Raw genomic sequence first — 12,717 nt, forward strand, 5'->3', positions numbered from 1 at the left:
ACTAACCACTGATGAATCTCTTGATAAGAAATATGTATTAGAGATGGTAAATAACATACAACAGGTTAGCAACCATTCCTTAAAATGTGGCTATGATGCACTGGAGGCTTCATTTAGATCAGCCATGACAGGCACAGTGATAAGAAGGCATGCATGGCTAAAGGAACAAGCTTTACCGGATCATGTCAAAGCTAAGTTGCTAGATGCTCCTATGGACAAGACAAGTTTGTTTGGTACACCTGCCCAGCAGGTTATGAAGAAAATGGAAGAAAAGGCAAAGTCTGTTCAAACTGTTAAAGATTTCTTGCAGGTTCAACCCCCAAGGTTTAGCAGGAACTGGCCTGCCAAAAATTGGTCCTTTCCTGACTCCACAAAATTTCAAAGGGGCAGGAATAGACGTTCCAGAGGCAGAAACCAATCCAGAGGAGGTGCCTACAGAGGACGACAGTGGCAAGGTAACAACAGAGGCACAGACGCAGCCACTGCCACTACATCAGCACAACCACAGTGACTTAATCCTAACTCCGCCTACCAGGGAACAAATAGCAGCTCCTCTAGGCGGAAAGTTAACCTTATTTTCAAAGAACTGGCACTACATAACAAAAGACAAGTGGATTTTACAAACCATAGATCAAGGTTACCGGTTTCACTTCCACACTTTACCAGTCAAAAGAGGAATGCCAAATCTACCTCCAAATCAAAAACAGAGGCTCTACGCCAGATAATGGAGTTAGCAAACATGAGAGCTGTGGAAAGAGTGCCAACAGCAGAACAAGGAAAGGGGTTCTATTCCAGACTATTCCTAGTTCCAAGAAAGGAAAAAGTTGGAGACCAATTCTCGACCTGTCCACCTTAAATACATACATCATTGTCCCAAAATTCAAAATGCTGACCCTACAGCAACTTCTTCCCATGCTGGGCAAGGAGTCTTGGCTGGTAACTCTAGATCTCAAGGAGGCATACCTGCACGTCCCCATTCGACCAATCTGCAGAAGATACCTCAGATTTCTTGCAGGATCAGAGCACTATCAATTCTCAGCATTGCCCTTTGGCTTATCTACTGCGCCCAGAGTATTCACAAAATGCCTGGCATCAGTAATCGCCCATTGCAGACTACAGGGAATTCAGATTTACCCATACCTGGACGACTGCCTACTACAAGGGGACAACAAAAGCAAGCTGACAACAGATTTACAAAGGGTCATTTACTTGCTACAAGGACTGGGATACACAGTCAATTTACAAAAGTCAAGGCTGATACCATCCCAAACAAAGACATTCTTGGGCTGAATTGGACACAGTACAACAAATGGCATTCCTGACTACAGAAAACAAAAAGAACTTCCTCTTTACTTCTTGGCACTAACAAAACTGAACAAGTTAACAGCAAGAAAATTTCTGCAGGCCTTGGGCTTCATGGCATCATGCATAATCTTGGTCCCATTTGCCAGACTACATATGAGGAAACTACAGTGGTACCTAAAGAATTTATGGTCCCAACACAGACACAGTCTAGAAACAGAAATCCCACTAATTCCATGCTTAAAACAGGAGTTCCTATGGTGGGCTCAGGCATGCCAGTCAAACCCAGGCCTACCCTTTCGCAGATGTCAACCAAGCCAGACCATCACAACAGACGCTTCAGACCTAGGATGGGGGCCCACATGCTGGACAAATGCGTGCAAGGATTGTGGACACAGGATCAACTTCACCTGCACATCAATCTAAAAGAAATGCTGGCAGTAAAACTGGCAATCCAAAAGTTCAAACCATTCCTCAAAGAGGGCCAGTTGATGATAAGGACAGACAACACCACAGTCATGTGGTACATCAACAAACAGGGAGGCACTCATTCATACCCCTATGCAGAATGACCTTGGAGCTGTGGACCCTGGCACTCAGCTACAACATTCAGTTACAGGCAATGTTTGTACCGGGAAAGACAATACTCTAGCAGACATATTAAGCAGAACCACTGGATGCCCACGAATGGAAGCTGCACCAACATCTTCAAGACCATCTCAAAGAAATGGGGAATGCCTCAGATAGACCTATTCGCATCACCTCTCAATCACCAGCTCAAAAAATTCTGCACAAGGACATTCCACCCACTAGCATGGAAAGTGGACTCACTCTCCTTCAACTGGAAAGGCCTAACAGCATATGCATTCCCACCTCTTCCTTTGATACACAAGGTACTACTAAAAATCAAGGAAGAACGTCCAAGGATAATCCTGATAACCCCAAACTGGCCAAGACAACACTGGTACCCACTACTGAAGAGCATGTCTCGGAACAATATGTGGCCAATACCCCTGATGCCTTTGATGTTAACTCAGAACAACTACAGCATCATACATCCAAACCTAAAAACGCTGCAACTGACTGCATGGAACATCACATAGCAGCAGCTAATCCAGAACTTTCCCAAAGAGTTAAAGACATTATTCTTGAAGCACGCAGACCTTCAACAAGAAGGAGCTATGCTGGAAAATGGAAAAGGTTTGTCATTTGGAGTACCGCAAGAGGAAAAGATGTGTCAAACATAGATATGCCTAACATTCTGGAGTATCTGGCCGAACTTCTTCATTCAGGCCTGTCCTACTCCTCCATCAAGATACATGCATCAGCTATTTCAGCAGAATACAGCTTTGGTCCACCTGTTTTTTCGCACCCTTTGCTCAGGCAGTTCCTCAGAGGAATCAAGAATGTAAAACCTCCAAGGAAACCACCATTACCAGCCTGGGATTTAAACTTTGTGCTAGAAAAGTTGACACTATCACCCTTTGAACCAGCAGCAACAGCAGACCTACAACACCTGTCATGGAAAACTGCTTTCCTACTGGCAATTACTTCAGCAAGGAGGGTTTCAGAACTACAGGCCTTAATGGCAGTGCAACCCTTCCTAATCTTCCACCAAGATAGAGTGTCCATGAGAACTAATCCTACATTTATGCCCAAGGTGGTATCCAGAGTATCTTTAAACCAGGCAATCCACCTACCTACCTTCTTTCCCAACCCACAAAACAGAGGGAAAGAATACTGCATACCTTGGATGTACATAGACAGCTACGCTACTACTTGGACAGAACAAAAATAGCAGAAAGACTGACCAACTTTTGTAGCCTATGCAACAGGAAGGGAAGGAAAAGCTATTTCCAAACAGACAATCTCCAAATGGATAGGAAATTGCATACGATACTGTTACTCCTTCCATGGAAAACCAATTCCACAGAACATAAGACCTCATTCTACAAGGGCAACAACCACTACCACAGCCTTCTTACGAGGAGTGGCAACCAAAGACATTATTGAGGCGGCTACTTGGACCTCCGTGCATACATTTGCCAAGCATTATAATTTGCCTCTATATTCCAGATCCCGAGCAGGGTTTGCCACTGCTGTACTGCAAGGGATCCTAAACACACCATAATCTACTTTTATCCTCCTCCGCTAGTTGGCTATGGTATTCTACCCACTTGTTATGACTGCAGATGCATCCATGAAGGACATAGTACAGTTTTGTACCTACCATAAATGTAGATGTCCGAACTGGATAGCATCTGCAGTCAGGATTACCCTCCCTCCTTCCCTCTGCGGTACTCCTAGGGTGTTTACCCTCCTAATAGCTAGCTGTTGGGGAGTCTTTATGGTGTATTTGTTTGTATATATGTACATATATGCTTATTGTTGTGTTTACCTCTATCTATTTGGAAACATTGGCATCTATCCAAATTTTAGCCTGCAAGAGGGCTACTGGCATCTGGGGCAAGAAACACTGAGGAAAATGGCGTCGGCTGATGCTTTTATACCCGAGGACCAACAGAGATGACGTCGGGTGGAGTGCGACATCAGCCGAAGCCGGACCCGGACTTTGGAATCCGGCCGACTGCAGGGCTGCCTGACGACAGGACAACCCACTTGTTATGACTGCAGATGCTATCCAGTTCGGACATCTACATTTATGGTAGGTACAAAACTGTACTATCTCATGAGTCTGAGGTATGGAAGTGAGGACTACATGGTGTTTTACTCTGCTACACTGGGGCTCAGAATCCTTGCTGCCTCTTTGGCCTCTCAGGTATCAGTCTTCCCTAGTGGATCAGACACCTAATAAGTATTGTCCTCTTCCTGAATACAGGGTCTAGGAAGAATTAATAAGATTTTGCAGTAGTTTCTATGTAGCCTACTGTAATCTTGTTTATGCTGAATGCTGTCTGTGGTTAAGGCAGCAAACCCATGTATATGCCTGCAAAAGTGCACATGGCTGAGGCTCTCCTCTTAAAGAGTGTGCTTAGGTAGGCCATGCTGGGTGCCTCCCTAGTGAGATCGGAAACAAGAAAAGTATCCAACACTGTCTGAATATGGGGTCTGGGAAGAATAAATCCTTGCTATGGTTTATGTATTGGCTTCTTTGTGATCCGCTGTACTGTTGCTCTGATGCTTTGGTTATAGCAACAGGCTGTGTTGTATGCCTGAAGAGGATGGCATAGTTTGAAGCTGTCCTCTTTAAGAATGAGCTGTGGCAGGTCATCATGGAGAATATCCTGTTTGGCCTGCCTCCTGGAACTTGATAAATAACCTTCCAAGTTTAGCATCATTCTTAAAAAGGTGATCTGAGAATCAGTATGTCCACTACTGAGAAGTTTATGTTGGAGGTAACTTGGTGTTTTTATTATGTTTAAAGAAGATGAGCAGCAGCTAACTAGGTCCTGCAGCTTTGTTATGTTTAAAATACTGTTTGCAGGATATGAATGTAATTTTATTTAACAAAATTGCATTTTATTGAAGACCTCCACAGGCTCTAATAGGGGGCATTCGCCATAGCTCAACTGTACCTTCTGTGCAGCAAAAATGGGACAGGGAAAATGAGGGTTTGTGGCAGCTGTAAACTCCATCACCCAACAGACACAGATTTTATCCCAGTGATGGTGAATCTTTTGGGCTCGGTATGTTGAAAATTTGGAAAATACCTGTCTTGACTCTGCTGGCGTGTCACTCCCCCCTCCCCCACAAACAAGAGAAACAATTCTTTACATATTCATTAATTTATTTATTTTAAAAAATACAGTCCAATCATGTGTGCTGCTATGTATTATAATACTTTTAAAACTAATTTTGAATTGAACTGAAAAAACTATGGAACACGCTGCATTTGATTTGATTAACATCAATTAATGACTTTTTTTGTTGCTGAGTTTTAATAGATAAGTGCAGGGTCACATATTTCATATATTTTTGTTCATTCAGTTTCTCTGGTAACTTGGGTGTTGGTGAATGCTGGTGTGTCACCTTTGACATGTATGTCATAGGTTCACCATCACTGTTTTATCCAGTGATTATCATCACCTGGTGTGTCACCTTTGACATGTATGTCATAGGTTCACCATCACTGTTTTATCCAGTGATTATCATCACCTAGTAAATTTACTGTGATCCCCAGTAGATGCTGTTTCTCTAGGGACTTCTTCATTTTGTTCCTATGGAGCTAGAAATAGTTGCTATACTTCAGGCTTCGGGGTTCAGAATATTTTATTACTCAGAGTGCATGACAGAAAAGCATATGAAGATGTAACCTAAATGTGTTTAATACGCTGCAAAAGGACGTCATGCATGTATTCCGTTATTAATTCTGTGTGAAGAATCGGATTTTCTCTAAGTGTTTTGACTAAGTAATGACCAGCCCTTCATAGCTGTGTCTTGAACTCTATAAACCTTGTGTGCCAGTACAGATAGTCTACTGCTCTGATGGAAATGTTAAGAATCAATGAAGGTGTATGCTGACACTGTCGAAGCTGAGCACAGTGTAATGCATATGTTCCAAATCTTGTCACTTAGCAAGTATTATAAAGCTCAAGAAAATTCTAGTTTTTCACAGCAGTGCTTCTTTGCTTCGTGTGGTGTTACTCCTAAAGTGGGATTTTAGCCTAAATTAATGTTAATTGTTGCACATTATTTCTTTATTCTTGGTCAAAGCTGTGCTGTTCTTCATTAAAGTAAAGATTAGATGCTCTCTTTAAATTGAGCAGCATTGTATTTTATTTTTACTTAGTAACGTTTATGTTTTATAACTTGTGTAGGTATCAGAGATGCCAAAGCCTGCTTTCATGAAGAAAACACTTGAGGAACTAGGAATTGGCTCTTACTACAATGTCGCTTATATCCATCCCGATACTCCCATTATTAAAGCACTGAATATTTTTGTGGAAAGGAGAGTGTCAGCGTTGCCTGTTGTAGATGAGTCAGGTTTGTGCAACTTGTGTTTCTCTAGACATAAATAATGCAAACAGAGTTTTTTCATAATAATTGTGATTACAACAAGCAATACAATGCAGACATATTTTTTGTGTGGGAGACTACAAATGTGATACTGCTTCTGTTTAAGTAAATGTCTGCAAAAGTCTTTATGTGGTAGCACAGGTTCGATGAAACTTCAGTTAAAAGAACTCTCCATTTAGCTCCATCTATAAATTTTCTTTTTTTTTTCTGATAGGAGTTCAGACTGAAATTAAGTAGGTTTGGCATATGTAGGCAACATATATTCCACGGTGTCTGCATGTGTTTCTTTCTTTTTTTTTTTTTGTTTTGTTTTGTTAGACATGCGTCTTCTGATAGCATGTTGTAGCTAAACCAACACACACGAATTTTCAAATGAATACTGGCAGAATGCATAGCATAATGTTGCACTCATTCGATCCCTGTACTTGGAACTGCTGATCATCTTGCATTTTCTGTTCTGTCTTGTAGCCTTTAGTTTCTGCATTTTTCCGAGTTACAGTCTTGGTATCCCTTGGATTGACTTTTCCTTTGTGGAAATGTTTGTCATGTGTGAACCAAGATATATATTTTTTTTGAATAAGCCTAAAACTTCTGATTTTTTGAATAAGCCTAAAACTTCTGAGGTTGCTGCAGTCAAAACGCCATACCACATTGCAATGATTCTGTCTCATTGCTTAATGACAAAAAAATAAATAAATAAATAAAAAGAACAGTATGGTTAATGGCTGCAGAATACTGTCAGTGTTACCTTTTTCTTTCAGGCACCTTTCTAGGCTGAGAGGAGTCTATACAGGGTCACTACGGCTGTCTTGAGGATGGTAAAAAAAAGTATTTGATCATTTGGACCACAGTAGTCTCCGAATGGGTAAGAGTAGCAAATCGGGATTCTTATGACAAAATACAGTAGTGACACCTCTAATGTTTTTGTATGGATCAGTCTTGAAGTAGTATTGACTGCATGGACTCCTGATGCATGTAGGAAATGGACTAGATGTCCTCTGTGGACACCTGAATCTGATGCCAGTTTTGTTGTGCCTAAAGTTAGGATGCTGTCCCTACAATATTAGTTAGGGAAGACATCCATGGCAGAAATATGGTAGCTCAGGTTGCCTGTCCGTAGACCCAGTGTTCCAATAGATGGCCCCAGCAAAAAGGGTTCAGCAGTCCAAATACAAGATGCCTGCTCTTCTAAGTTTCCTGCATTTACCTGGGCCTCATGTAACAGGTGGTCCTTCACATTGCCCCCTCAAGCTGTTCCCCAGTAGTGATTTTCCCCTGGCTCAGGAAATCATGTCATATTAAAAGGACCTGCAGACCAGCCTTCAATGTCTGGAGTCCCCTCCTTTAAGAGAAGGGACTTGGTCTCTTTAGATGGTAAGGAAGTCCACCTGGTTTATGCTTCCTGGATTCCTTGTCCTATGGAGTATGATACAGGAAGTGAAGATGCCATGCCCTGTGGATCTCTTACAGAGAAAATCTTTTTGGTAGTATTTTCTTCAAAATGAAGAAACACTTCAGTTGGGATGCCTAAGAGTTCTGTGAATCTCAGAAGTCCTCCTTTAATATCCTGGGCTTGGGTATCTCCAGAGCTGTGGTAGTACTTCCAGTCTGTATCTTTAGATGCTGCCTTCCTAGTTGCTCATGGGAACTGGACCCCCAAATCTCTGCCCTGAAGAAACCTGGTGGACTCTGTAGAGTCTGGAAGTATCACCAGTTTTTATGCAAAGTCCTACATCTGATCCACCAGATTTGTATCTGAAGCTAGAAAGAGGATTAACATTGGTTCCAGCTCCTAATACACGTTTCGGTTACCAGGAGAGCAGGGTCCTTGACTACTTTGGGAAGAAGGTACATGTTGCTGCCACCGTGGCCTTAATAGATCTTACTTAGTTGTGTGTCTAACAGTCATCAGGCTGAGCTCCTTTGCTAGCCGAGGACAAAAACAAAGGAGGTGTCTGATGAAGACCTGAATGCAGAACGTTTAGATTTCACCCAGACTGTTAGGTATCTAAACTCTCCTTGGAATGTGAATATGATGTGGATGCAGTGTCAAAAGAAGCATTCCTCGTAGTGTGTTATCAGAAGATGTGTTTGCCTGAGACATCTGCCTCCTGCCTGAGAAAACAGCTGTACCACTGGAGAAAGAGCTTCTCTGAGAGCTTGCTACAGAAGATGTTCTTCATCTCACATTGCTGCAGTCCTTACATATGGGTAGTCCGCTGTCCTCGGTCGGCCCGAATACCAAAGTATTAGGCTGACGTCGGTCAAGGCGCTTAAAACTGACATCAGGACGTCAGGGTACAAAAGCGCATGACCGACGTCATTTCCTCAGTCTTTTTTGCCGCATGGTCCGATGCAGAAGCAGCGTTGCAAGTGCCGTTCGGCGTTCTGAAATTTTTCGAATTCGGAGTTTCAGACTGAATCCAAGTTGGCTAAGTACCCGTTAGAATATTTTGGTTTTTCTTGCCTCAGTGTTTTACCGGATGTCAGAAAAAGTGAATAACTGTATTTCTTGTGGGAAACAGATACCGCATAGGGATTATCATTCTTTGTGTATTCCTTGTTTGGGGCCTGAGCACGACGTTGTGGGTGTCGCTTTTGTGCTAGGTTCAATAAACGCACTATTGCGAAGGTTAGATTGTGCTAGGCTGGTCTTTGGGAAGCGGTGCAATTATAATATGCCGCCGGATTCTCCGCGCCGCTTCTAAGAAGCGCAAAGACAAAGCGGTTAAACCCAGGCAAGATGAGTCGTCCGTTCGGACGCCGGTTCTTTAGAGGTTTCAGTGGAACCGGTGGTTCCGACGGAGACTTCTCTGGAGTCTCAGGCGGAGACTTTGATTTTGCAGGAGGTGGTCTCTCAGGAGGCAGGTCAGGCTGAAGGGGCTTCTCAAGTTACTGTACTCCCTCCCTTCCTAGGGTGGTTAGGCCTTCTCCTTCTGTTTCCAAGGCTTCTCCCAGAGGCAGGCCAGTTTTAGCTTCTGTTGGTGTCACTCCTAGTTCAGCAGGGTCTGTGCCTAAGAAGCACATGCTTAAAATGGCAGAAGATTTGATTACTCTGATTAGAGGTTCTTTGCCCCCTCCCGATAAGAGGCCTAGGGTGGAGCCAGAGTTGGGAAGTTTTGAGCAGGCTTCGGATGTTTCAGAGTCTTCAGCTGAAGACTTGCAGGAGTACTCTCCTTATTCTGATTCTGATGCAGATGATTCCACTCCTTCTGCTTCTCCTCCAGAGGATTTTTCTTTTCAGAGACACTTCATTCTATGAGGGAACATTTTAAGTGGGAAGGTCAGGACTTCTCTGATTCTAGGAAAAGGCTTAGGGAGTTTTGCTGTTACCCCAGCATAGGCCCTTGGCTATACCCCTGTTCTGGATGTTGTGGAAGATGTGTTTGCAGAGGCTTCACTTAATCCTGATTCTCTGCCTCCTGCTCCTGTTAAACCGGATAGGTATTACAGGGTGCCTGAGGCTCATAAATATCTTTATAAGAGTCCTAGGGCGGACCCAAAACTATTAGTCAGGGACCTAAGGGTGTCAAGGCCTCTGTTGTAAAAATCCGGTTCCTCTAGATAAAGAAGCCAGAGCTTTGGATAGATGGGGAAAGAAGGTCTATACATCTTCTACCTTAGCTATGAGGGCTTTGAATTGCCAGTTTCATATGTTGAAATATCAAAACTTTCTTCTTTCTCAATTGAAGTCTAAGGTGGATGCTCTGGCGGAAGGCATTGAGTGTAAAGAATTACAAGATTTGGTGCACGCCTCTGAACAGGTGGGTAAGCATTCATTACAGTGTGGTTTTGATGCTGTGCAGGCCTCGTCTAGGGTGGCTGCCACTGGCTCAGTTCTTCGCAGGCACGCCTGGCTGAAGGATCAGAATTTATCTGACCATGTTAAGACAAGGATTTTGGATGCTCCTTTGCAGTCTGATGTGTTGTTTGGTTCACCTGTGGAGTCAGTCTTGAAGAAAATGGAAGACAAGGCTAAGTCTATGCAGGCTGTTAAAGATTTTTTGCAAGTTCAGCCTCCGAAGTTTAGTAGGAATTGGCCTGCTAAGGGGTGGACGTATCCTTCTTATGATTCTCAGTCTAGGGGTAGATCTAGACGTGGTAGGGGCAGAGCTCAGAGTTCTTTCAGGCCTAGAACAGGGAGTTCACCTGCACAATCTTCGGGTGAGGGCAGGGGCCAGTCCTTTCGTAAACAGGCCCAAAGACCTACTTTTTCAGCTGCCAGATCCTTCTTGCCTGGCAGCACCTCTGGGAGGAAGGTTAGCACTCTTCAATGAAAATTGGATGTTGGTTACCCAAGACAAATGGGTATTGGATATCATACACCAGGGTTACAAGTTTTGTTTCCATACCTTGCCTCCTTTCAAAGGCATGCCGGACGTTCCTCCTCAGCAAAGACTAGAGGCTCGCAAACAAATTTCTCTACTACTTCAAATAGGGGCCATACAACCGGTCCCTCTGCCAGAAGTGGGCCTAGGATTTTATTCTCGCCTGTTTCTAGTACCAAAGAAAGGAAACACGTGAAGACCAATTTTGGATTTATCTATCCTCAACACATATCTGGATATTCCCAAGTTCAAAATGTTGACGTTACAACAGCTTTTACCTCTGCTGGGCAAAGATCACTGGATGGTGACTCTGGATCTCAAGGAGGCTTACCTTCATGTTCCTATCAGGCCCAGTTGCAGGAAGTATCTGCGTTTTCGGGCTGGGACTTCACATTATCAGTTCTCTGCATTGCCCTTTGGCTTATCTACTGCGCCCAGAGTGTTCACGAAGGTTCTGGCTCCAGTGGTAGCTTTCTTCAGGCTAAGAGGAATACAGATCTATCCTTATTTGGACGATTGCCTGATTCTGGCCCAAGAAAAGGACGAACTTCTTCATCATTTACAGTATGTGATGGCAGTGTTAAGATGCCTGGGGTATTCTGTGAACGAAATAAAGTCCAGTCTAGTACCCTCTCAGGACATGTGCTTTCTGGGTGTGAGACTGAATACAGCATCCCAGATGGCCTTTTTGACCCCAGACAAACAAAAGAATCTTTCTCTTTACTTCCACCAGTTGTCTCGTCAGTCCAGGCTGACTGCAAGGACAGTCCTTCAAGCCTTGGGGTTCATGGCATCTTGTATTCTGGTACTTCCCAATGCCAAACTGCATATGAGGAAGCTACAATGGTATCTCAAAAATGTATGGACACAGCACTGCCAAGATTTGGACACTGTCATTCAGATAATACCTTGCATTCAAAAGGAATTTTTGTGGTGGGCTCAGGAATGTCACCTAAACAAGGGAGACTCTGTGACCCGGCCAGAGGCGAGTCAGATTTTAACGGCAGATGCCTCAGACAAAGCTTGGGGAGCTCATCTAAATGGAAAATGGGTACAAGACACGTGGCCTGCCAGACTTCAACATCTACATATCAACTTGAAGGAGATGTTAGCAGTCCAATTTGCATTGATAGCTTTCAAGGATTTACTTCTTCCAGGGCAGGTGTTGATTCAAACAGACAACACAACTGTCATGTGGTACATCAACAAGCAAGGGGGAACGCATTCTTATCCTCTATGCAGACAAGCAATGATTTTGTGGGAGACTGCTCTCAGTTTACAGCTAAATCTTCAGGCAAGGTTTCTGCCAGGAGCACAGAACTCCTAAGCAGATGTGTTGAGCAGACAAATTATGGATCCCCACGAGTGGAAATTGGATCCTCATGTATTTCAGAGATTGACAGTGTTATGGGGAACTCCAGACATAGATCTGTTCGCTTCTCCACTAAATTGCCAGCTGCCAAAGTTTTGCACAAAAAGGTTTCATCCCACAGCTTGGAAAGTGGATGCTCTCTCATTCAATTGGAGCAATCTTCACGTGTATGCCTTTCCACCTCTGCCTCTCCTCCCAAAGGTACTGCTGAAGGTCAGACAGGACAAGCCAAACATGATTTTAATAGCTCCAGATTGGCCTCGACAGCACTGGTACCCATTACTGAGAAGTCTGGTACAGGAGCCTCCATGGCCTTTGCCTTCGATTCCTCACCTGCTGTCTCAGGAGAACAGTCATTTACTCAATGTCAAACTTCATTCTCTACATCTGACAGCCTGGCATATTCTGTTTTAAACCCTGGAGGGTCTCAGCTTCCACAACAAGTTTTGAATGTTATTTTGGAGGCCAGAAGGCCTAGTACAAGGAAAGTTTACGCAGATAAATGGAGGAGATTTTTATTTTGGAGTACAGCAAAGGACTTTGATGTTTCTAAACCTAATTTAAGTGTTGCGCTTCAATACCTTACTGAGTTACTGGACAAAGGTTTGTCCTTCTCCTCTATAAAGGTTCATGCTGCAGCAATTTCTGCTCACTATGACTGTGACCCACCATTATTTTCTCAGCCTTTGTTTAAGCAGTTCCTTAGAGGGGCAAAGAATATAAGACCCCCACGTAGAG

General features: G+C 43.5%; 1 protein-coding gene across 1 annotated transcript in view; it reads left to right on the forward strand.

Moving 5' to 3' along the window:
* Nucleotides 1-12,717, forward strand: part of PRKAG2 (protein kinase AMP-activated non-catalytic subunit gamma 2) — a 3,182,689-nt gene that overhangs the window by 2,817,106 nt on the left and 352,866 nt on the right. Inside the window, 1 exon segment of the mRNA XM_044066896.1 lies at nucleotides 6,081-6,246. Coding sequence (XP_043922831.1) covers nucleotides 6,081-6,246 — 166 coding nt within the window.

Source organism: Protopterus annectens, chromosome 3.part1, assembly GCF_019279795.1.
Source record: "Protopterus annectens isolate FY-2018-M chromosome 3.part1, PAN1.0, whole genome shotgun sequence".
Lineage (NCBI taxonomy): Eukaryota > Metazoa > Chordata > Ceratodontiformes > Protopteridae > Protopterus > Protopterus annectens.